Source organism: Mirounga angustirostris, unplaced genomic scaffold (genome assembly GCF_029215605.1).
Source record: "Mirounga angustirostris isolate CCGP_5_RB_7025 unplaced genomic scaffold, mMirAng1.0.hap1 SCAF_4, whole genome shotgun sequence".
NCBI classification, from domain to species: domain Eukaryota; kingdom Metazoa; phylum Chordata; class Mammalia; order Carnivora; family Phocidae; genus Mirounga; species Mirounga angustirostris.
In genome coordinates, this window is record NW_026991712.1 from 188,939,404 (window position 1) to 188,964,334 (window position 24,931).

The following is a 24,931-nucleotide window of genomic DNA, read 5'->3' on the forward strand; positions in this document are numbered from 1 at the left end:
ACGCGAGGTCCTGCTGCCCATCCAGGTGGGCCTGGTCGTGAGGCCGAGAAAGGGGCAAGTGTTTGGCCCCGGGCACAGGTAGGGCCTTGGCTGCAGCCCTCGGCTCACACCCATGGCTGCAGGGGTGCCCTGGGACCCCCAGCAGGCCACAGTGGACAACTGTCCGCTTAGGAGATCCCAGAAGACAGCAAGGGGCAGCCCTCCCAACAGAGTGCTGGACAGCGCCCTGGACATTGGGCAGAGGTGGTAATAGGGGGCCCACACCCCAGGTGTCCAGCCCTACCCAGGAAAGGGGCACTCAGATTCTGGCCAATGGTCCCACAGCTCCCTGGGAGACCAGCCCCGAGAGGAACAGGGAGCCAGGCCCAGGTGACACCCAGGTGATCAAAGGAGCGGTGGTGGAGGGGGCTGGGCTCTGCTCTTGGGGTCTGAGTCCCACTGTGGTAAGCTTGTCATCCATGCCTCCGAGCCCAGCACCCCAGGCAGGGCCCCAGGGCCTGATAAGCAGCAGGAGGTCGGACAGAGGTAGGGGCTGTGGTTTCGGGCCCGGCTTATAAACCGTCTGCCTTCCCTCCTCTTCCCTTCCCTCCAACTCAGCCTCTGTGTCGGACCCTAGGTGGCACCCCACAAGTGGCTGGGATCTTGGCCTCGGGGAGCCCATGAATGACAGGCAGAGGCGAGGGTGGGCGTGGAGGCTCTTCCTCCTGGTCCCCACTGTTCCCACTCCAGGCCTGACCTGGGCAGGAGCCTGGAGCCCAGGTAGAGTGGGTTTTTCCAGGCTGCCTGGGTGGGGTGGTCCATACCCCAGCCAACCCTGCACCCCTCCCCGGGGGGGCTCCTGAGGACTGCTGGGGCTGCGTGTGCAGCCGGGGGCTGGACATTGGGTTTCCCACCGCCCGGTTCTCCAAATTACCTCCACGTGACCTTGGAGGGACGGCTGTGGAGCTAGCTGGGAGGCGGGACACGGGCAGGGACGGGCAGCTGGGAGAGGCGGCACCCCAGCGCCCGGCACCGTGGCATCGCCATGCTGCTCCCTCAGGATGGCACGCTGGGGCCCAGGGCCCCTGCACCACCTGAGGGGAGCTGGCCATCTACCCCGGGGGACAGGTCTCCAGGCCCCGGGCACGGTCCCCTCCAGCTGCTATCCGTGGGCCACAGCCGGGTGGGACCTAAACAGACAGCAGCCCAGCCAGGGCGCTGCCCACCGAAGCCCCACGTCACTCTGGGTCGATGGAGACCAAAGGTCCGCAGTCTGACAGGCAGACAGACACCCCCGTGCCCTCCCTGGGCTCAGGCCCAGATGGTGACCCGGGGGGACGGGGTGGGGGCAAGCACGCTGTCCTAGGCATACTCTCAAAGTCCTTTATTGTACAATGTCATCTGTTTGGGGGAGGGGCGCCAAAGGACTAACGGGTACACAGCGAAGTAGATAAATATGCCAAGCTTTTTCTTTTTTCTTTTTAAATCAGGCATTTATAAACAAGAAAGCATACATTAATTACATAAAAATAGTTTTCGATAGTAGAGTAAGTCATCCTGTTGTCATTAGCAGCAGCGAAGGAGGGAACGCGGACAGCGATGCAGACGCTCCTGGCGGATGTGAAGGTAGAGCTGTGGGGTTTTTTCCTTAATTGAAAAAAAATGTCGCCTGTGACTCCTGACTTAAAGCAAGAACAAGACGGCCTCTCGAGCCTGGTGGACGCAACGCGGTGGGTAGGTAGGTGGGCGGGCAGGCGGGCGGGCAGGGGTGGGGAGGACGGAGCCCGGGGGTGGGGGCGCAGGGGTGCCATGGGGGCTGGCGGAGGGCCCGTCCCCTCGGGCAGGTGAGCTGTTCTTCCTCAGTTCAAAACAACCCGGAAAACAAGACAACCACCCGGTAAGGAACGAGTTTCTGAGAAAGGAGCCACCGTATGCGCCTAAGACAGGACGAGGAACGGTACTTCCGGGGGACTGTCTTTACGGGGGGCTAGTTCCGTACGAAAAGCAGGGTGTTACGGGAGTTAGCTGCTCCAAGGACATGAATGTTATTGCTGTTGTTCTTCCCTTCGTTAAAAGTCCTCTTTCAGCATAGAAATAATGAGCAATTAAACTGAATACACAATCATCTGGATAATGGATATCACACACAGGGAGCGTCAGCAGCCGACAAGACAGACTCTTCTCCCTTCTGCAGAGAAACTGAACCGCAGCTGCACGAACGAAAGCCAGGTCCTGGACCCCCTCGGATGGAAGCGGCCAGAACGAGCCGACTGCGCCCCCACCCCCCCAGCTTCACCCGGGGAGCTGCCCAGGAGGGCCCGAGCTGCTGGTGCCCGGGCAGCCGGGGACGGCAGGTCGTCGTCCCCCCCCCCGCCCCCCCCCCCCCGCTCGGGCGGGCCCTCGGGCGGGGACGGGTGGGGATGGGAGGGGCGGGCCCGGGCGGCCGCGGCGCGTCCAGCTCTTCTGGACCTTCCGGGACGAAGCTGGCAAGTGGAGGCGTGGACCCAGCAGTCGAGAGGGTGACCGGAGGTGGGCAGGGCGAGGGCGATGGGAGGCGGGGCCCCTGCACAGAACTCAAGAGAAGCTCACCGCCCTCTGGGGCCCCAAACCAAAAAGTGAACGGGTGGCCCCGGGGGGCCGGGCCGCAGGGGCCCTTTGATCTCTCCTGGCAACAGAGCACCGCAGCCCAGAAGCACGAGGGCACACTTAAAGCCTGCTCCGACGAAATCATTTAGTTTCCCTTGAAGAAATGACTGAAAAAACACAACTCTGGAAAAACAAGGCTAAACACAGCATTCTGAGTGTTGTGTAGCATGACCAGCCCCTTCCAGGACCCGGTAATAATGCCCATCGACGGGTATACAGACGGCAGAGGTTTAACATTCCATGCATACAGATTTCAAAACTGCAAAAAAACAAAAGCAAAAAAGAATCCAAACAAACGCTGCATATATATGGTGTCCCTTTTGCATTGCACTTTAGAAGGGGGGTCCAGCAGCACCTGCGCCCCTCCCCCCAGTAAACCACGGGCGAGAACCCTGCAGATGACATGGTCACCAAGCCTCTGCTGGTCGCGGCAGCGGGCGGCGCCTGCACCTGGGCCAGCAGTCTCCACCTCGGTCTGCGCTCACAGCTGCCTCGGCGTTAGAACGGGGTCAAGCGAAGAATTCTGGTAAGATCTTTCTCATGTACATAAATACCGTAATTTCAGGATGGGTAGCCGCCTCTCGTCTACTGGGAAATCATTTTTCAAGCTTGGGCATAAAAAACCTTATACAATTTGCATGAACAGTTGAGAGTAAACGAGATTATTTGGAATAAATGCAAGTAACTTATTCTGATAGTGGCAGATTCAGTCTGAAGACAGGTGTCTCGGGGGTAAAAAGACGAGTCAGGATTTGCTGTACAAGATGCTGGAAGGCACAGAACTACCCCCCGAAGTTCAGTTTTTGCATTTTCGTTTTGTGATTCCCTTGTTCAACCAAGCACCAGAGGGGGTTTCTAAACACTCGAGCACTTAGGATGTGGACTGCTCTATAAATGGGTTTGCAATATTTGAAAAGTAAAAACCTCAGTTAACTGGGGAATAAAAAGAGAAGGGAAGATTTTTGACAAAGTGCAGTTCTAAATATATGTTTAAATGAACAAACAAAAAGAAAAAAAAGTGAAGTAATGCTGTTTTGTTCCAATGCTGCAGCCTCAGTCCCGACGCGACAGGAGCGGGCCGGGGAGGGCGGCTGAGGCGGAGCAGGCCCGGCACTCACTGCGCCCCCCGGGGCTGCCTGGCGGGCAGGCGGGCGGGCGGCCAGGTGGCCCGGCTCGCCGTGCCCTCCCTGCTCTTCCCGGCGGCGGCACAGGAGGCCTGGGTCCTCATCGCTGAAAAAATAGACTCTGGAGAAAACCCTCCCTGTCCTCTTGCGGCCACGGACGAGCTGCGATGGCTTCGCGGGGCGGGGCGACTGCACCCCGGCTCCCTTAGCAGGTCCTCGGATGGCATCACGTGTTGGTGGGGCTTTTAAAAGTTAGTCATTAAAAAAACCTGTTGATTTTTCTGAGTATCAAGTCTTCTTATTGGTTTTAAATAGCTTATAACAAAAATGTAAATGTTAGAACGTTCCAGCAAGCAGAGGGCCGCGGCAGGCGCGGAGCCCTTGGCTCCGGCTGCGGCTAGGAACCCGGCTTGCGCATTTGAACTTGGCCAGTAGAAAATTTTGCAGTGGATTCCAAAAGTATGTGGTTCCAAACACTCGCTTGGTTAGAGGCACAGTAAGACGTTGTGCTATGTGGACGTGGGGGTGGCCCGCCGGCGCGCAGAGCCCCCCCAGCCCCCGCTGGCGTGGGCCGCCCGCCCGCCCGCTCCCTGCGGCGTCCGCACCTCGGCGGCAGACAGTGGGCTCCGCTAGGGCTCCAGCTCGGCCGAGCTCTCGCCGCCTGCAGCCTCGGGGCGGGGCCGCGGCCACAGCTGCTCCTGCAGCTCCTTCACCACCTTCTCCAGGTGCTCCCGGGCCTCGCGCTCCCGAAGCAGGTCGGCCCGTAGCTGCTCGCGGTCCGCTTCCGCGTGCTGCAGCTTCACCTGCAGGTCCTCGATCTGAAAGGGACGCCGGGCGTTAGCGGCCCCCGCTCCCCGGCCCGGCCCAGCCTCCTTCCAGAGAGGCAGGCAGCGAGCAGAGCCTGGGAGAGCCTCTCGGGCGGCAGCATGGCCCGCGTCCGGACATGGCACGCGCCCCAAGAGCAGCGGCCTGGGGGTGCCCTGTTGACCTCCTGAGGCCAGACTTTCCCTCGAGAGCCTGCGGCCCAGGCCAGGCCCTCAAAGCAGAAGCAAAGCCGGAGGAGGAGGGGCTTCGGTGCCCTCTGGCCCCTTATCCAGGACTCTGGGCCGGGCAGGACGGCTGATCGGGCTGTGCTGAGACTTTCATAACCGCACACGGTGGGCGGGCTGCGGCCCCGGCCCCAGGACAGGAGAAGCTGGGGCTGCATGGGGGCTCGTCTGCACCCCCGGGGCTGGCTCCCAGCTGGCTCCTCAAGCAAAGCCACCACGGAAGGGCATGGCCAGGAGGGAAACAGTCGTGCGGAACTCCCGCGCGGTGGTCCTGACTGGCCAGGGGACCGCCCCCCTGTGGAGGACGGACCGCCGAAGCCCAGGACAGTGTGCAGTGCTCAGGTCAGCCTGCTGGGCCCCCACGGCCCCCCGAGCTTGCAGTGCGTCCCGGAGCTGCCAACAGAGCACCGGCCACTTCCCGCCCAGACCCGGGACCTGCCACACAGCTGAGTCCGGACGCAGGCGGTGTTTCGTGCCCCCCTCCCCCTGCCAGGCCCGGGGTCCTGCCCCCAAGTGGTGCCCCACAGACCCGCCACCAAGTCCCCGCCCGTACCTGGGCCGAGTACTTGGCGCGCAGGCGGCCGGCCTCGCAGCCCTTGTCGCACACCCGCACCTGACGCGCCTGCTCCAGCTCCCGCCTCAGGCGCAGCCGGGACTCGTTGGCCTCTCTCATCTTCTTCTCGTTCTCGGCCCGGAGGCGCTCGATCTCCTTCCGCAGGTTGCGCTTGGCCTCCGTGGCTTCCCGCAGCTTCTCCTTCTTGGCCACACGCAGAAACTCCAGCTCCTGGGCGGGCGGGCAGCACACCCCGCAGGCCGGGGTCACCATCCAGCCCGTGCCCCCTCCCGGCCGCCCCTGCCCGCCGCCTCCGCACAGGCTGCCACCTGCCTTCCCGTCCCCACAGGGTCCCACGGCCCAGCGCTCCCCAGCCTACGGCCTGAGGGGGTGGCGGCGCCGCGCAAGCTTCAGCCCGGCTCACAGAGCCCGCGGGACCGCCTCGAGGCAGAGCCCCGGCTCGGGCTCCCGGGCCGCCCTCCTCAGCGCCTCGGCCTCCGCCCGTCCTCAGTGACGACCGCCCCAGCTGCAGACGCGCTCAGGGGGATGCACGTGTGAAATCACACCTCCACCCAGAACCAGGGAAAGGGCGTCCTGAGCGAGCGCTTGACACACACTTAGGGGAGACGTCTGAAACCCCGCAGCGCTCAGGATGGCAAGGCTGTGCCGTGCTAGGAGCCCACGTGCGAAGCTGCCAGACGCCAGCCGCAGAGGGTGAACTCAGCCAACACCGGGCGGGCCTCGGCGAGGCCGCACAGCCCCACTGTGGAGGCGCCGCCCTGCCCGACCTTGCCAACTCTGGGCCTCCCCCACCTGGGAGGAAAGGTGGCGTGGAGGACGCCACAGCCCGAGGGCCTGGGGGCTGGCCCTGCGGCGTGCCCCCACTGAGGTGGGAGGCGGATGCAGGCGGGGCCCAGACACCCTCAGGCCTCTAGCCCCCTCTTCAAAAGGAAGCAGTCACTTCCGTGGAATCAGCCAGAAGCCAGCGTGCATGCACAGGCCGTGTGAGCTTGTCCTGGAGCCCCCCGGTCCGGCCTGCACACTCGCCGCACAGCACCTGCCCGCTGCACCTCAGACAACCCCACGTGCGGGGAAGGGGCCCTCAGAGCCGCGTCCTGCACACACCAGGCCATGCTGCTGCGGGCACGCCAAGGACCCACAACCGGCCCGGGCTCCCCGCTGAGAGCAGCCCAGCCTCCGCCGCCCCCCGACGGACAGGCCAGCCCCGCGAGGGCCCGAGCCGGGGGCAGGGCGCGTCAAGCAGGGAGAGCCAGGGCGGGGGCGGGGGCGGGGGCGTGGCGGCCTCACCTGGTGGAGGCTGCGCTTGGCCTGCAGCGCGGCGCTCAGCTTCTCCTCCTGCTTCACGCGCATCTTCACCACCTCGTGCAGGAACTTCTCTTTGGCTTCCTTGGTGTCCAGGCCGCCCTCCAGGGCCTGCCGCAGATGCTCCAACTCGGCCTCCAGGCCGCCGCTCGCGGTGTCGGCAGGGGCCGCGGCCTCGGGGGCGGCGGGCGCGGCGGGCGGGGCGTGCACACTGGGGGAGCTCAGGTCCTTGGCGGAGCTGGATGAGGTAAGGGATGGGGAGGAGAGCGAGGACAGGGAGGAGGTGACTGCGGAAACACAGACGGAAGTGGAGGTCACCAGGGTGCTCAGCACACCACCGTGAAGCACCGTGCCAGGGGCGGGCAAGGACCCCGACTCACACGTACAGTCCTCCCTGCTCTCCACTTCCACCTCAGCCTCCGAGTCCTTGTCATCCTCTGGGGCGGCCACGGGCACTGGCGTCTCCGGGGCTCCGGGGGTGTCCACAGTCAGCTTCCGCTTCCGTGGCTGGAGGCAGGTGGCCAGAGGCTCAGGGGCCCGGGAGACCACGGTGGCGCATGGCGGGCTGCTCACAACCTTCTGCTGGGCCGGCGGTGCCAGGGCCACGTTGGGGGCCACGCCCGTCTCGAAGCTCTTGTAGGAGTAAAAGCTGCGGGGCACGGCGGGGGGGGGCATTGGGGCCACAGGCGTCTGCCCCTCCCCCCCAAGCCCCCCTCCCACCGTGGCCAGCACATGAAGGCTCCTCGGGGGACCTGCCCCCTGGAAAGTGTGAAGGAGGAGATGCAAGCCAGCAGCTGCGGGGTAGCTGGCCGCACCTGACACCGTCTAAAGGACCACAGCACCGTGGTGACTGTGGCCGGCCTCCCCGGCCGCTCCCTTGGCCATGCGGCCCCACAGCTCCGGGCACTTCATCCCGCCCACGCAGAGCCCGCCTCACTGTGCACTCAGGCCACCGAAGGAGCGCCCCGCGGACGGGGGGAGGCCCGTCCTGAGACGCGCAGAGCGACAGCCTCTCTTGGATCGTGTCCACTTTGAGAGACTCTAGGCAACCCCGTAAAGGAAAGGTCTCACCCAGCAGATGACTACAGACACCTGGGGGCAGAACCCAACCCCGGCCCCACGTCCCTAGGCCTGTGTTGACCACTGGCCGCCAGCATGGCAGGCACCCACCTGTCTCGAATCAGGGCCGGGAGGTGCGGGGAGAGCTCTTTGTCACTCGTGGACACCGCAGGGGACCAGGGTCGGAAAGCGGAGAGGCGCTGGCGAGGGTGAACGCAGCCAAGGCTCTGCGGGAAGAGAGGCGCGGGTGTGAGAGGCTGGGGTGTGGAGCCTCAGTGACAGCCGCCCCACCCCGCAGACGTGCTCAGCCCACCCCCGCCCCGCCACTCCCCACACAACCTTGCTGGAGCTGGCCAGGGTCCGCAGCCAGCCAGACTGTTTGTCCTTCTCAGAAGACGTAGGGAGTTGGGAGGGGGCGTCATCTGTTTTCCGGATGGAGGCCGGGGGCTCGGAGGAGACCTGTGGGAAACACAAAAGTTGTTGCTGGCGCCTCTGGAGAGATCCGCGCTCTGGGCAAGGTCTCCAGCCAGCAGACCCGACCGTGCACGAGGTGCGTACAGTGACGCACAGACCCTGACCCCAGGGCAGGACAAGCCACTTCCCCGAGTGCTCCGTGGGGCTGCCACGCTGGGACCTCACCCCACCGCTGCAGAAGGCCCAGGCTAGGGCGCCCAGGCCAAGCTCCAGGCGGGGACTCGAGGGGACAGCCCCTTGCCCCAGCCCCTCCGTCTGTGCGCTGCCGACTTGGTGCCAAAATGGCTGACAGGAGCCGTGGACTCTGGCCTCCCCGCCGTGGTCATGCCAGGACGGGGAAGGGGCAGCCCAGCGGGCAGGCTCATTGGCTAAGTGTGGTGCCCTCCATCAGGGGGTTCCACCCAGGTCCCCAAAGTTCTGGGTTCCACCAAGCAGAACCGACAACTAGCTGTCAGCCAGAGCATCCGTCTGGCAAGATCTCAGGAGAAAGGCATTCTCCAAATAAGAGACGACCCTCTTGGGGTGCCTGGGTGGCTCAGTCGGCGAAGCGCCTGCCTGGGATCGAGCCCCGCATCGGGATCCCTGCTCAGCAGGGAGACCGCTTCTCCCTCTCCTCCCTGCCGTACTCGCTCACCGTCTCTCCTTCTCTTTCAAATAATAAAATCTTTAAAAAGCGAGAGAGAGCGAGAGAGAGACGACCCCCTCCACCAAGTGCCCAGGGCTTCAGGACCAAGGCCACGCTCGTGTTCTCCTCCAGCGTCCCAGGGGCCCCAAGTTGTGTCTGCGGGACACTAGTCAGAGTGGCCTCCAGAACTGGCGTCAGGAGAACAAAGTCCCCCAACCCAATGGCGCAGGATCCTGAGGCAGACAGGGTCTCTTCCCGAGAAAACAGAACCGCCTTTGGGGGATGGACAGTGCCCCGCCCCCGCCCAGGGCAGCTGTGCTGGGGGCCACACACAGGCCATCGCGCAATCACCCACCTAGGGCCAGGGGCCAACAGGACGATGCCCTGTCACTGCCCCCGGCCTGACCTCAGGAGGAGGGAGCAGATGCGGGGGGCGCTCTGCTGGCAGCTGGGAAGCCTTGGAGGGGAGGCCAGTCATGGGGGGTGGGGGGAGAGAAGAAAGGCTCCTCCCACCTCCAGGAACACTTGGGAGAAAATACTGTGTCACAGACCTGGCCCCTTGGGGGGACACGGGCTTCCTGGGAGGGGAAGAGAGCAGAGAGGCAAGTGGTCAATGGAGGTGCCTCACTTCCCAGGGCCGTCATCACAAAATTCCAGAGACAGGACAGACGGGATCCTGGGCAGAGGGCCCGACCAAGCCTGGCACATGTCCGTATGCACGCGTGTTCACGGGGCCCCACCCCACCCCACCGCACCCCACCCCATGGCAGCCCCTCTCGGGGGACAAACGCAGGGTCGAGGACTCTGGGACGTAGGCAGCCCTCGGGACCCAGGGAGGAAATACTAGGACCTCAGACCCTGTCCAGGGTACACTAGCCTCTGTCTTCACAGAGAAGCAGCTGCCCTGAGGCCCGGAGCCCTGCAGCTCAGAGACCCATGCCCAGCTCCAGAAGGCGCTTCGGGGGGTACCCACAGACGACTGTGGACGGTCTGCTCAGGCATGAAACCATCATTCAGGAAAGAAAGACCCGTTTGTTGGTGCTTTTTAGGGGAGAGCGTCCGGTGACGTCTGCCCGCGCGGCCTGGACACCTCCTGCAAGCGGGTGAGCGGGGGGCTGGCGGCCGGGCAATGGGGTGGGGGGGGCGGTTACGCCAGCAGGGGTGGAGCTTCCTGTCTGAGCAGATAGGAAGCAGGGAGGAGAGGAAACAAGCTGAGTTCTCACCAAGAGAAAAGCCACAGGCCTGGCACCGGCTCCCGCAGGTTCAGGAAGACTCCTGGGGGGTGCACGCGACTCAGGCTGTAGGGTCACCCCCCCCCCACATGGTGGCTGGCTGTGGCACCCATCCGTGTGGTGGGGGAGTGAGGCTGCCCCCAGTCAGGGACCTGGCCTGCAAAGACGGAGCACTAAACCGAGCCTGTGAGTTCTGGAGAAAGGGCCTGAGCCTCCCCCACGCTCCCGCCCCCCACCCCAAGCTTGTCAACCCTAGGATGGGGATGGGTCTTCGGGCAGCTGGAGTAACGCGTTTGAGAGTCCTATAGCAGGACAAACCCCATGAGCAGAACCTTCTGAGAGCAGCAGGAAGGGGCCAGCAGGGGAGCCTCGCCAGGACATGGACACAGGCCCTGAGGGAGGTTTGCTGCTCCCTCTCACCTGAGAGCGATCTAAAGCCCTGGCAGGACATGCTTCTCAGGGCCTGGAAGGCCACTGTTCCTAGCAGGGCCCACTTGAGCCCCAGCAACAGCCCGTGGCATCCCCATTCCACAAGAGATCAGCAAGCAGGTCAAGACAGTCACTTCTGGTTTCTGATCCTTCTCAAGGCCTCCGAGCTGGATCATGGGGGCCCACGACCCTCAAGGAGGCAGCGGGTTTCTGGGCCTACTCCCCCGAGCCTCAGGCCAAGAGCCTGCCGAGGGTCCCGCACCGCGTGGACGGCTACCACAGCAGGCCACACCACTCCCCGCAGACACTCACCGTGGGGCTCCAGCAGAGAAGAGCGTCGCCCCACACAAGGGCGAAAGCATGTGGCACTACGCACAAGTGTGCCCCCCCACGCGCACGCCCCCGCGCAGCACACGCACAGCCTCTGGGACCCCTGCCAGCCTCGAAGCAGCCACTCTGCTGAAGGGCTGAGCGCGGCGTCCACCACCGCCAAACTGTGGCAGGAGCCCAGACGTCCATGGACACATGAACGGACACAGAAGACGTGGTCTATACACGCTGGACTACTACTCAGCCATCAACAACAATGACATCTTCCATCTGCAACCACGTGGACGGAGCTCGAGAGTATCATGCTGAGCGAAATAAGTCTCTCTGAGAAGGACAAATACCACAGAATTTCACTGATACATGGAATTTGAGAAACAAGACAGAGGATCATAGGGGAAGGGAGGGAAAAATGAAACCAGACGAAATCAGAGAGGGAGACAAACCATACGAGACGCTGCTTAACTCTAGGGAACAAACTGAGGGTTGGTGGAGGGGGGATGGGTGGGGGGACGGGGTCACTGGGGGATGGGCACTGGGAAGGGCACGTGATGTGATGAGCACAGGCTGTTATATGCAACTGATGATCACTGATCTCTACCTCTGAAACTAGTAAGTTCAAACAAATATTGTGTTTGTCAGGAGCTGAAGGGAGGTAGGAATGGAAGTTATGTTTCAGTTTTACAAGGTGAAAAAAATTCCATGATGGCTGGAAGTGATGGTTGCACAAAACTGAATGTACTTACTGCTCCCGACCTGTACGCTTCACATGCTCACAATGTACATTTTTACATTGTCTCTATCTCAACACGATTTTTTTTTTTAAAGATTTTATTTATTTATTTGAGACAGAGAGAATGAGAGAGAGAGAGCACATGAGAGGGGGGAGGGTCAGAGGGAGAAACAGGCTCCCCGCCGAGCAGGGAGCCCGACGCGGGACTCGATCCCGGGACTCCAGGATCATGACCTGAGCCGAAGGCAGTCGCTTAACCAACTGAGCCACCCAGGCGCCCTCAACACAATTTTTAAAAATAAATGTTTCTAAAAAAAGAAAAAGAAAAAGAGCTAGCTGCAGACCACCCGGGCGCCCACCCAGGGCTTTCCAGCAGCTGAGTGTGCACCCCACAGAGCAGAGAGGACACTCCGCGATGAGGTTCTGCCCAGGGGCCTCGGGAGGTTTGCAAGGATGTGGGGGTATGACGCAGGAGTGACTTTCCCATGGGACCTTTCTATCGAGCTGGGCCGCGGGGCCCCGTCATGTCAGAGGCTCCATCAGATACAAGGGGAGTGGGGGGCAGGGTGGTTGCTGGGGCTGTGGCCACCACCCAAGGCCAGTGCAGGGAAAAGCCGGGTAGACGAGACGGCCAGCGGCCACCAGGAGCCGGGGCAGCTTCTGGCATCAGCCCTGGGGCCTCGTGCTCACAAAGGACATACTTCATTCTGTGCCTGAGCCCCAAACGCATAGAGGGACAGCCTATGCCAAGGCCAAGAAGCAGGGCAGGGTGGAAGGAGGGCTCTGGGCTCAGAGACCAGCGGCTTACCTTGGCCTTCTGAGTCCCTTCCCCCACGCTCTGCTGAGAACCCCATGTCCCAGCAGCAGGGCAGCAGGCCTGGGTGTGGGCCCTGACCTGGCAGCTGGGAACCCCTAGATGCAAGACTCCTGGGAGAGAGGCCACTGGCAGTACCCCACATTTTCTTGGGGGAATGAGCTCATTACCACTCCGCCTCCCAAGACTGCCCTGGGATGAACCCAGGAGAGGTCCCTAGGGCCTGCCCCGCCACCTCTCATGCACGGTTCCTTGTGCACCGCCCCGGACACCTAACAGAAAGAAAAACCGTACATGGGGGAACAGAGTGGGGAAGAAAAGATGTTCCAGATGCTGGCTAATGGCACTGGCCCGAGGCCCAGGCCCACACCCCAACTTCGGCACGGAGCTCTGGCTGCTCCAGGGAATCGGTTCGGGGTGACACTGGCAGTGAAGGGGGGCAGCTCCCACCCACCTGCCAGGCGGAGCCAGAGGCCGGCTGGGCACACAGCCACGCGTCGCAGACCCAGACGGCCCAAAGGAGGGACACCCAGCCGCGAGCACAGGACGCGCATGGAGAGCACCGGTCCGGGAGAGCGAGGCCGGGCAGGTCTGCACCGTGTGCCAGCACCTTGCGTGCACGGACGTACCAGACGCCGTGTGCACACAGAGCCAGCTGCAACGGGGGTGCACCCCCACACCTGCCACGGCGGCGCTGAGCTCACACGGGGGGGACGGGCGCCGCCCTGGGTGGCAGACCCGCAGGAGGAAGAGGTCCCTCTAAGTCGGTGGGAATACAGGCACCTTCTGCACCCAGGTCCACGGACCCCAAACTTCATCCACGCGCACTTGGGGGACATGTGGGCCTTGGGCTGAGGACTGAACATGACGGTCCGAAGACTCTGTCATTAGAACTGGGGCTACGGACGCTCACAGAACCAGGGGCACCAGCTCTGCCAGGCGAGCCGAGGTCCCAAAGCAAACGTCTGCTGAGGGCTGGCCGGCAGTGGCAGCCACCTCCGGCTCCCCCACCCTTCTCTGCGACGTCCCCCACCAGGCCCCTCTCTCCCCGTGCCCTGTCTGGGCACCCCTGGCACGTGGCACCAGGCCAGCGCACACTCAGCTCGGTCGTGCAGGCTGCTCACAGATACAAAGGTCACTGGTACCTGGGAGCGCACGTACAACCGGGCACAGCGAGGGCCACCCCCCCAGCAGATGAGAACTGTGTTGGTTCTGTTTTCTTACTACACTAAGGTGCTCCGCCCGCTCTGGCCCCGTGGACTAAAGCCAGGGACATGTGCAGCCCCGAGCGCCACACAGCGGGGCTGACATCAACTGCCACCCAAGTCCCCTGTGGCCCAACAGTGCTGAGCACCATGGCTGGAGAAAAAGGTGAGTGTGCCCGCCCAGCAAGATGCCTGGGCACTGACGGGGGAGTGTGGCCCTGGACAGAAGACCAGCGTCCTCACTGCGGCCAGTCACTGTGCACGTCCGCAGGCCCAGAGCTCTGGATCCCCACTGAGGTTCGGCAAAGCCGGGGGGCATCCAGACAGAGGAAAAGAGCCCGGGTCCCTGAGCCTGCAGTGGCTGGGCCGAGGCTGGGAGCCAGGGAGGGGCTCAGCAGCAGCAATCTGCCTCCCCCAGCAGCACCAGGCCCAGGTGAGGGTCAGGCATAGCCCCTGGGGCCAGAAAGCCTCTCCGGGCGTGTGTGCCCAAGCAGCAGCAACCAGGTCGAGGCCGGGGCCCCCGGCCGGGGACAGGAGAGCTGAGCCGGGGAGCAGCACCAGCTGCCCCAGCACAAGCTGATGACAACAGAACCACAGCCCTCAGCCAAACGCCAGGGCAGAAAACATCAGGAAGACCCATCTGAGACCCTCTTCTGCCCAATATGCAGGCGGTCTGGGGCTGAATTCTGGTCAATTCCCCAGGGATCAGGAAAGAGAATTTCAAAGTCACAGGTGGGACGAAGAGCAGAATCCTATCCTCCCAAGACCCCCAGATCACTGTGGGCCAGACCTTTGCAAAGAGTCCAAGGAGGACAAAGGACCAATGACCCAGACCTAGGAGAGGCTCCCCAGGGCTCAGGAGCACGTGAACCCCTTTCAGACGTCACGGTGGGGGTGGACTTAGCAGATCCTGTAGCTACTCGGGGCCTCCAACCATACGCATCCTCCACAGGGAGCGCGGCATCTTGGCCACACCCAGACGGTGGGTCATTGGCAGCTGGGCAGGAGTGGCCATGAGTGACCCCACAGCAGGCTGAGCCCGGTCTATAGGTCTACATGCCCTACAGCTGACAGCTCCATGGTCAGGGGGCCGAGAGCCTTGCAGCAGCCCCCCCTGCCCCCTCCCCCGTGGCCTTGGCCCTCGCACCTCAGCAGAGCCCAGCCCCACTCCCTCACAGGCCCACGGAGGGATGCCACAGATTGGGCCACACAGGAGAGCAGGGGCAAACCCCATCGCCTTGTCCACTAGGGGCTCCCAAGACAGGGACAGTCACTCTGGGCAGTGCCCAGCTGCTGGGCCTCGGCCTCGTGCTCTCCACACTGCTCATCTACTCGGCTGTTAATGCCTAATTACCAATTAATTACTAATTAGAAGCCAAACAACAGGTCTTGAACCAAAGCCCCTTTCCCTCTCACGGCCAATCTGGTGCTGATGGGTCCCTGCTTTGAAACTTCCAGACAAGGGGTCTGAATCAAACTTTACAGAGACGGTTTTTACACCCAAAAGCAAAACAAAACACCACCAGACACCAGCCTCCACGCCAGCCCAGTGCCCCCCAAGGGGTCCTGCTGGCCTGGCGCGGAGCAGGCAGCTTTAGCCACACGGGGGGGTCACGGTCGTCAAGCTCCGGAATGAGCACAGATGAAGTTCTCGTGGTGTCAAGGCTGGGGGCGCATGCGTGGCTGAGGGGTGTGGCATGAGGAAGAGGGACTGGACTCCACCACTTTGGTCTTCACATCCTCTTAGTCTTAGGAGATTCAAGCAAGTCCTACAAGATCTTGGTCAGCTACGTGCCTTGGTCCAAGAGACCAGCTGGCTGGTGCCAGAAGAATCCCCCAGTCTGTCCCCCACAGAACAGGAGCCCTGGAAGGCCACAGTCATGTTCCCAGCAGGGTGTTTTGGTTGGGGGAGGCCACCCGGGCCCCAGAGAGAGAAGCAGCATCTGAACCTGGGTTCTGAGGCCCAGCCTCAGAGGTGGATCTTCCCAGTTCCACACACCCACAGAGACAGCTGTCCAAGCCAGCCAGGGGTGCTGGTCCTGGAGCAGGACCCGGATCTGTGAGCACCCTCACACAAAGACCCATGGCGCCGGCTCTGCAGGGAGATGGCAGAGGGTTCCCAGAAAGGGGGTGGGGTCCCTGAAAAAGGCCTAGACACCAAGGAGGATACAGCCAGATGGTGGAAAAGGCGGCCACAGGGGGGACTCCTTCTTGCTTGTTTATCAGCAAATACAGGGCCCCCTTCAGTGGGAGCATCAATCCATTCCTGAGACCCTGCTGCCTGGCCCTCAGGCAGCCTGACCCTGAGGCTGACCGATCAGACCTCCAACAGTCTCACTGGTAAGGAAGCACAGCACGGGGCTCCAATGACAGAGCAGCTGGCAAAGGGGCTGCCAGGCCAACAGACGTCCCACCTCTGCCCAGGCCACCGCCGCGGCCACGCCAGAGATGCCACGTCCCGGCCCACGAGTGAAGGCGAAACCTAACCCACCCAGGGCACGTGGAGGAGGGCCTGGAGCAACGCCCCCCACCACTTCCCGCACCAGGGCAACTGCAACGCGGAGCCAAGCGCGGCCTGCCCCCGGCACTCGGCCTCAGCCCCCCGCGAACCGGGCGCCCGCGCGAAGCCAGGGTTTGCTGCAGCAGCCCTGCGAGCAGCACGGCCGTGTCCGGCTGAGATGGCCGCCGGGAAAGCAGTCGGGTACTGGGAGGACCACCAGCCTCTGCACGGAGCCGCTCCCACTCTGGACAAGTGAACGGCACGGAGCAGCCACGAGTTCCAGGAGATGAGCCTGGGCCCCCCGAAGCTCACAGAGCTGGGTGTACGTGCTCTCCTGCAGAACACACCTGCCCTGCACCCCCTATCCTGTGCCGGCCCCGCCGGCCTCCGACCGGACCAGCACTCGTCGGCACAGTCAGGGAGTCGAGACCGGTCCACGCCAGGAGCTAGGGAGAGCGGTTCATCAAACATCCAAAGCTGTTCTGATTTCAGGGGAAGGATTTCTGCGAAGTGGCGAGGCCAACATGAGAGATGGCACCTGTGTGTCCCGCAGAGGCTGAGGCCTGGGAGTGAGGTCACTGGCCGGCCGCACTAGCGACCTCCTCCAGGGGCCGACGTGACAGCACTGGGGGGTGGCACCCCTGGGGACCAGCGTGCCCTCGTGGGGTCACCCACACACCCGAGTTCTTCCAATGGAAAGAAGGGCCACCACGAGGGCCACAGCCTGTGCCGACCCTCCCGAGGGCCACGAGTCCCAGGCAAATGTGGCCAAGTGTGGCCTGAGACCCTGCTGCCGGTCTGGCCCCTCTCTAAGCCCCTATTCTAGCGCCGCTCCCACCACTGGCTTGCTTCCTACGTGGCTGAACAGTGGCTCCTTGAAGGGAGATGACCCAAGCCTCGCGTGTGTTCTCACGTGTGCTCGCCATGCTCTCCAAGTGGGGGCCGCCCGCGCCGCAAGAACCAGCATTCCCGTGGGGGGCCCCCCTCAGGCCTGTCAGGGCGAAGACTGCTTGTGGGCGCCTTCTCTACCAACAAGTGCTTCCTCATACCATCACAGAGCAAACTCGAACACTCAGCGTCTACGGGGCCGGGGCCACGGGCACCACCCCGGCTGCCGCGACGACCCACACTGCCGCGAGGAGCAAACGCTCAAGGAGGAAAGTGGGAACTCATCCAAGTCGAGACCTTCCTGTGCTTCAGAGGAGGCAAGAATGTGGAAAGACAACCACGACTGGGAGGAACAACGTGCAGATCGGGCATCCGCGCAGGGACCTGCATCAGTGCAAGTCAACAGAACCTCAGTTATGACAAGGGGCGAAGGGCGGGGCTAGACCCGAGGAGGCCGCGCCCCTCAACAGCAGGGAAACGCACTTCAAAACCGCAGCAAGAGACCACTTCACACCTACCAGGATGGCTGTGATCAGACAGAACCAAAATCACACAACCACCAACCACGAGGTGAGGCGCCACCCTGGGAGGTAGGGGGGCCAGGGGCCTCAAGCACGTGGGAGGGGATGGAAACAGTGCAGCCGTCCTGGAAGGGAGGCCGCTCCTCAGTCACGACCCAGAACTGAGAAGAGGGACCCAGACATCTGAACAGCTGACCCCGAACAATGCAGGGGTGAGGGGCACCAGCCCCCCCCACAGTGGGCACCCCAAAACTTAATGACTAATAGCCACTGCTGACCAGAGGCCTTGCCAGTCACAGAGGGAGTTGATCCACACACATTTTGCATGTTCTGTGTGTTACATACATTGTATTCTCACAACAAAGTAAGCTACAGAAAACAAAGTGTTACAGAGAAAATCAAAAGAAAGAGAAAATACACCTGCAGGACCGTATCTGTCCCTCTGGGTCTGTTTACAAGACGAACTGTCCCTCGGTACATACGCCAATGCTGTCTCGTACGGACGATAGGAAACACCGGAGATGGTGCACATTACTAACACGGACGTCAAAAATGAAAAGATGGCGTGAAAAATAAATTCGTACATATTTACGGGTGTAACTCCACGTGCTGGTAACGAAGCAGCGATAGGACCGCCTTCTGGTAGCCTCACCGATCCGCTGACACGTGAACCGTTACAAAGCTTTCCCGGCAAAGAGGCTTCATACAGGATTACAGTCCTATTCATAATACAGTATTGTAAACTTCATTACGTGTTTTTAAAACCACTGACCTGTGATCATAGGCCCATACCCACTTTCTCCAGTTTCTCCAATTATGAGAGAAAGCCCAATTACACCATAATTATTTGAAAGCAAAGTTATAAAACCAGGGAAGCGAGCCGCCTGAGCGGTCCAGAGCTGCCTCCAGCAGGGCGCAGGTGGGTACCTGAGCCACCAAGCGGCCCCTCGCGGTGAGACACACGGACTAGTGGGTTCTTCAGCACCACCACCAAATACCACGAGGCTCCCTCGGAGGGTCAGGTTTCACACACAAAACCCATAAGGAGCGCCCCGTCAAAGGTCAGGGAATGTTCCGGTCTGGCCCCATCCCGGGCCACAAGACGCCCCGGTCTAAGCTGTGGGGTGAGCGGCGGCAAGGACTCCACGATGGGCGGGGCCTGGCCTGGCACAGACCCCAGCCTGCTCCCACTGAGCTTGGCTCCCACTGGTGCCAAGACACTGGCCAGCAGCGTGGGGGTGGGGGAGGGCTGAGCCGCCAGGAGTGTAGGCAGCCCTCGGGAGGGGAGGAGAGTGTGAAGAGCAGCTGGCTCGGGGGAGACATGGGGACACGGGCTCCTAGAAGCCACTCCATGCCAGGCAAGGGACAGGCATCCTATGTCAGCCCTGGGCGAGGCCTCAGTGCCCAGCTGGGCAGCCAGGGCAATTCCAGGGTGACGACGTGGCCCCGGCCAAGGTTGGGGGGCGGGGTGGCTGTATGCAAACACACGGGCTCAGGGCAGGGGGGCGTCCGTGTGGTTCCTGAGGCCCGCCTGGCCCCCACCTCCCTAAGTCCTGTGGTCCGGTGTCCTGGGCAGTGGGCACCACAGGAGGCCTACCCCAGCTGGCTCTCTCAACCTGGTGCCAGTTCACAGATGGGGGCAGGTGGTGCTGCTTGAGACCACCACCTCCCACAGCGCCGGGCCTGGGCGAACATGCCCGTGCCCCCTGCACCGACCCAAGATCCCTACTCTCAAGCCATCGTGTCAGCATCTAGGCCCTTCCCCTTCCCCACCAGTACGCATGCTCTGACACTCGCTCGTCTGATCCCTGACCGTGGCACCTGGCGGGGGGGCACCCTGTTCAGCAGGATCGACTTTGGCATCATCTGTAGCCCCACCACTGTCTCATGAACCACTCAGAAGACAAAGCAACCCCTGCCCCCCCAACCTCAGGGACTCTCCACTGAGAGAGCCAGCCTGTGCCCCCCAGACTGAGGCCCTGGAAAGGCAAGTGGGAGGAGTTCTCACAAATCAGCACCATTGTGTCTGAGCACAAGTGAGCACTTTTAACAGGTAGAGATGTCATAGAAAAACCACATCTAGGGGTCTGAATACATGCATCTATTTCCTAACTTAGAGACTAAATTAAAAAGCAATTCTTTCTCATGGTTTGGCAGATTTTAACACAGAACTCAACCACTACGTGATATGTCCAAGTTAGAAACCCACTGCAGGTTTAGAACTGGGGCAGGCAGGACCCAGCATTTAGGTGGTCCACAGGTTCCAGGTGACCCGGAACCTTTGGTCTCACCAACCTCATGCAGGCGGCCACGGCCCCGGGAGCGCGAACCTGTGGGTTTCATCCTCCAGAGCAAAGACGGCAGGTTTCAGGCCGGGACTCTGGGGAGTGCACAGGGCAGGGCCAGTGGCCGTGCTGGAGGTCTCCCTGTGACACTCGAAGAGAGGGCCCAACAGCCCAAGTGTTCATGTCGTAATTTCACTCATGTAGTGGGTCGGCAGAAAATAGCCAAGACCATAAATTTAGAGGTGAAAACTTTTCACGGAAATGTCATCAGGCCTTCAAAGCAGCCCACCCCGCGACGCTGTCAGGCCGTGACCCCTGAAGAACAGGTCGGGGTAGAGGGGCACCTGCCACGTCTGCTTCTCAGCCCGCGTCGGGAGGCCAGGTGTCGTCCTCCACAACCACCCCACACAACGCAAAAGGCTGTCCAGCATCCCTGACAGGAGCTGAGTTCCAAAGGAAAAGCCCAAGGGACCGGGACCAAAGGGGAGGGAAACCACGTGCCGTGTCAGCCATGCTGACCCAGGGAGGCCTGCCATGGCCACCAGGGGTCAAGGATCCCCGCCCCCCACTCCGGGGATGCAGAGAACCTGTTACGTAACCACGGACCTACACGGACCTCTCAGAGCCCACAGTGGAAGCTGAGAGGAGCAGAGTCAGGGGGGCCGCACCAAGCACACACCCCCAGGCCCTGCACGCAGGCAGCGGGCCAGACCCCAGGGCCTCATCCAACAGAGCAACGGGTACAAATGCTAAAAGAGACCTAGCTCAAAATGAGTAAACACATACAGAAAAAAATGTGAGAAAAGAGTAAGACATCAAAAAAGATCACGCAGATTGGGAAAAAAAGCAGAACTTTCCAGAATAAAAACAGTTCTTAAGGAAATTATTCAAATGCAATGCAGAGGAAAATGAGATGAACACACGAGAGAGGGTAACAGACGTGAAAGAGGAGAGGAGGAATTCCAGAAGGAGAGAGTAGGGAGACAGTGGCCAAGAACCTTCGGAGACAGTGGCCAAGAACCTTCTGGATTTGGTGAGAAGCAAGCCTTCAGGTTTCAGAGGTGAGGCAGAGGAGGGACCAGAATGGCAGCTTGACCTTTCAGGTTCAGATTCAAGGTCATGCCACCACCGACAAGTTCAAGTGTACGCCCCATTTCTTGGGCCATGAGGCCTCAGCTTCAGTGTCTGATGTGGCAAATCCCCACAACGGAAGCTAGGTCCTGAAAGCCTCTGGAACGAATGTGTCGTTCCACGCCCCGCCCCCCCCCGCCCCGCCCCCCCACTCTCACTGCCCAGGGCAGGCAGCAGGGGCTTCCTTCCTCCCACCCTCAGATGGGGGTCTGCACATTCTTGAGCACAAGGACAAGGCCCAAGTGGCTTGAACACCGCGCCCCCTCCCCACTGTGGGGCATGCTGGGCCCTGGTGATGGTGACAACAGGCAGGAGCAGCCCCCAGGGCAGGGAGTTGAGCCCCCCGCCCAGTGAGAGGCCCAGCAGGAAAGCACAAACAGCGTCCTCCTTCCCATGAGCCTGAGACTCTGCACGGCCCCAGCAGGGGCAGGGCCTCCGGTCCCCAGCGTCCTCTAACTGGGGATGCTAGATGCTCTGTGACAGAGTCCAGCTGTCTCCTACAGGTAGACTCTAAATCCCCAGCTCAGAGCCACCCTAAATCAGCCGAAGCCCTGCATTAGGGACCGTTCCTGAAGATTTTACAGTTCTAGAAACCGCACAGCTATTTTTGTAAGTACCATTAATATTTTCCACAGGATAATTCATGTTTCATATTATGCTTAAATTAACCTATTTCTGATTATTGTGGTACAGAGAAAGCAGATTAAATTTGCAAGACAACGCCAAACCCCAAAATGAAGTGAAAATAGCAATTTTAAAGATTCACCTTGATCTTTAAAAAAAATTTAAGTAGGTCATCTTCTCTGTTACTTCCACACTGTTGAGAGTAAGTCAAGTCTTCTCTAAGGACACGTAGTCATGGACTATTGGGTCTCATGCCCTCTCGCCCAAGAATCAGACCTCATGAGAGGCCAACGATGCTCCTGAGCCAGGGCTCTGACACTCACCTTCCTTCCCCAAGTTCCCCCGACCTTTGCCACTCCTGGCCTGCACACCATAGTGGAAGGACACTTCAGGCTCCAGCTCCCAAAAGGACAAGCCCCCTGGGGTTGGCTGCATCACTGGGCTTGGAGATCACCTACCAGCCTGTCTGTCAAACACAAAAAACCCCTCGAAAGCAGAGGGTGTAAGGGGGAGGGTTGGGGTGGCCCACCCCCCAGCCCTTCTGCAGACTCTGGGGGTGGGGACACATACATGATTCCTGTGGCCCAGCCACCCTCAGGAGGAGAGGGAGAGGCTCGTCTCCACCGGGCCAGGGGGTCTGGGGCCCCGATCAGAGGTGTCCACTAGACCCAAGACTGAGAATGGGTTTCACTGCAGACACTGGATGTCCACCCTGACCCCATCCCATGGATTCGCCACCAACCCTCTGGATACCAAGGCCTCCCATGCCCCTGCAAAACCTTACTTTCAGCATCAGAAAATGTGTGGGAAGTCCCCAAAGGGACAACGTGGGGTGGAACAGAATCTTTCCCTTCCTTGACAGTCACTGGCAAGTAACTGTTAAAAAGCACTAAAACAACAAAACAGAACTCCCAGAACAATGAAGCTGTTTTGGGAATCGATGGTACTCTTGTGTTTTGGAGAAGTGGGGAGCAGGACGGTCTTTCTCTCGTTGTCCAGCTGTCACAGTTCGCTTCCAGCCCCGGCCAGAGATGACAAACGCGCCCTCACCCGTCCGGCGTCAGCAGCACTGCTCAGAGCAGCGCAGGCCACAGTGCGGGCCGCCGCAGTTCCACTCCGGACAACCGGCTGGCCAAGAACCGGACGGCAGGCCCCTGCCCCATGAAGGCCCCTCTGGAAGGACGGCCACCCCTCCTCCCCCACAAGCCTCCACACAAAGAACTGGCAAGACTCAGGGGCCCTAACGGGCCTGGCCCAGGAAGGGGCACTGCTCTTCGGAGGGAGGGCCACGGGCAGCATGGCCGGCAGCTGACCGGGAACATTCCTGCAGACACCCCGGCTGACTGCCACACCTGGCTGCCCTGGGCTGGGCTCTCCCTCTGATGTGCCAGCAAGAGCCTGCAGTTTCTGCTCCTCTCATGCAGCCAGAAACAGGTAGAGAGAGGCACCAGGAAGTGGCCACCTGCTTCCCGCCTCCTGACCCCCCCGGGCCCACACAGCTGGCCCCTGCTCTTGCCTCCCACACCTGCCATCAGGAGGTGCATGGGCTCCCATGGTGCTGGCCTCCTCACCACCTCTGTGCGGTCTCCAGCGCCTCCCATGTGGACAGCGCCCGCCTGCAGGTCCTGGTGACCCTCTGACCTTCGGGGAGCTGCACACCCTGCCTACGGTGGGGACCCCAGGCAGCCCTCAGCTGCTCTCCTTAAACCTGCGGGGTCCCTCCCACATGCCCCCATCACCTGACCTTGTGCTCAGAGCACGTGCAGGCACACGGGGTGTGTGCATGTGTCGTGTGGGCTGTTGTGTGACTGGTCATCTGTCAGAGGTGGAAGGCCTCCGAGAAAAGGCACCGGGCAAGGGGGTACTTTGGAAGTCGATACGGGGTGCAGGTGACGCACTCTGAAACAAGGGGGATCCTGTCAGCTCTGCCCCAACGCCAGGGGCTTAGGGGGCCTTTTGCAGAGCAAAATGCCAAAAGAAACTTCTTCCAACCACAAATCCAGTAGGGCTGGCAGGGACGGGGTCCCTGGTGGCCCTGGGAAGAGAGACCTCCCCCATTCCCCCACAGAACATCAACCCCGATGCTGGCCGAGGGGTGGACCCAGATGCCGCTGAAGCCTCAGACCCAGCCAACAGCCACACCCACAGGCCTCTGGGACCGGGGGGCCTCCTGCCTCTGGCCGCCTTCCAGTAAAAGGCCTTCTCGCTCCTTGAAACTCTGAATCCAAAGCCAGCCACAGGTCTGGGACACGGGTGCACCCCCCGGAGCCTTGGCCAGGCGCAGAGCTGAGGTCTTTATTTTTTTTAAAGATTTTATTTGACAGTGAAAGAGGAAACACAAGCAGGTAGAGTGGGAGAGGGAGAAGCAGGCTTCCCGCGGAGCAGGGAGCCCGATGCGGGGCTCGATCCCAGGACCCTGGTATCATGACCTGAGCCGAAGGCAGACGCTTAACCAACTGAGCCACCCAGGTGCCTGGCAGAGGAGTTTAATCTCAGAGGAAGAAATCAGCAGGTAAACAGGACCACGAGAGGTGGTCGAGCACTGTCACGTGGCCCGACCTCAGTTTCCTACCCCAGAGGACACCGACCCCACACTTGTCTGGGTGCTCTCGCACCCCATCACCCATTCCTGCAGGAGGAGCAGCTGGGACCAGAGAGCTAGCAAGCCCAAGCCTGCCAGGCCTCCTTGCAAAGAAAGCCGCCCATCCGCTCAGCCCCTCTTCCCACGCACAAAGGCTCCAAGGCTCAGCGCCCTCGATGAATTATGCATAGCAGCTCAATTATGACAGAGCCGCGGGAGGGCCAGCGTGGGGGCCCAGGCGGGGGAGGGGGGGGCCTGGCGGCTGGCATCCTAGAGGCGACGGCGGAGGCACCCCCAGCGCAGCAGGGCGGCCGCCATCGGCACGTGTGCCTGATACCGGTGCAGAGCTGCTCGGAGGACCTAGGGCCCCAAACTCCCGCCTCCGGGTCCCAGATCCCGGCTGGCTATCACCTGAGTCCCGAGGGCCCTGCTGTGACCCCAACTCCATCAAAGCAGCACGGAAGAGCCGCTGCTAGCCTGTGCGATGGTGGGAGAGGCCCCCTGGGGGTAGTTGGAAGACACACAGGGCGCCACAGGCCCCAGCCCCACACCTTCCACTCCGAGCACCCCAGGCACCCCGGGAGACACACAAGGGCAACAGTGGCCTCCAGGCACCCCCCAACCGGACCTGCATTTCAGGGCTGACCTTGCAGGCAATCCATCCCGCAAACCGCCAAGAGCAGGGGCTCTAAGAAAGGTAGCGGGAGAGAGGGAGGAGGGAGGCATCTCTGCTCCAAAACAACCTCCCCAGCTGCCCCCCCACCCCCCGCGCCCCGAGGAGGCCCGTAGTCCCCCGCGTGCACACACACACACACACGCGCGCACTCGG

The 24,931-nt window shown here is 61.5% G+C and overlaps 1 protein-coding gene across 3 annotated transcripts in view; it reads right to left on the reverse strand.

The window, feature by feature from the left end:
- Positions 1–1,348: 1,348 nt before the first annotated feature.
- The window catches only part of SKI (SKI proto-oncogene), a 69,654-nt gene continuing 46,071 nt past the window's right edge, over positions 1,349–24,931 (reverse strand). Inside the window, exons 2-7 of one of the 3 annotated variants that reach the window (XM_045898880.3) lie at positions 8,073–8,192; positions 7,845–7,960; positions 7,055–7,323; positions 6,660–6,961; positions 5,412–5,582; positions 1,349–4,567 (exon numbers count right to left, since the gene is read on the reverse strand). In XM_045898880.3, coding sequence (XP_045754836.1) covers positions 4,379–4,567; positions 5,412–5,582; positions 6,660–6,961; positions 7,055–7,323; positions 7,845–7,960; positions 8,073–8,192 — 1,167 coding nt within the window. In that variant the 3' untranslated portion in view covers positions 1,349–4,378. Of the gene's footprint in view, positions 4,568–5,351; positions 5,583–6,659; positions 6,962–7,054; positions 7,324–7,844; positions 7,961–8,072; positions 8,193–24,931 lie in introns of all 3 variants that reach the window. The other 2 variants (XM_045898878.3, XM_045898877.3) reach the window with 2 other exon arrangements.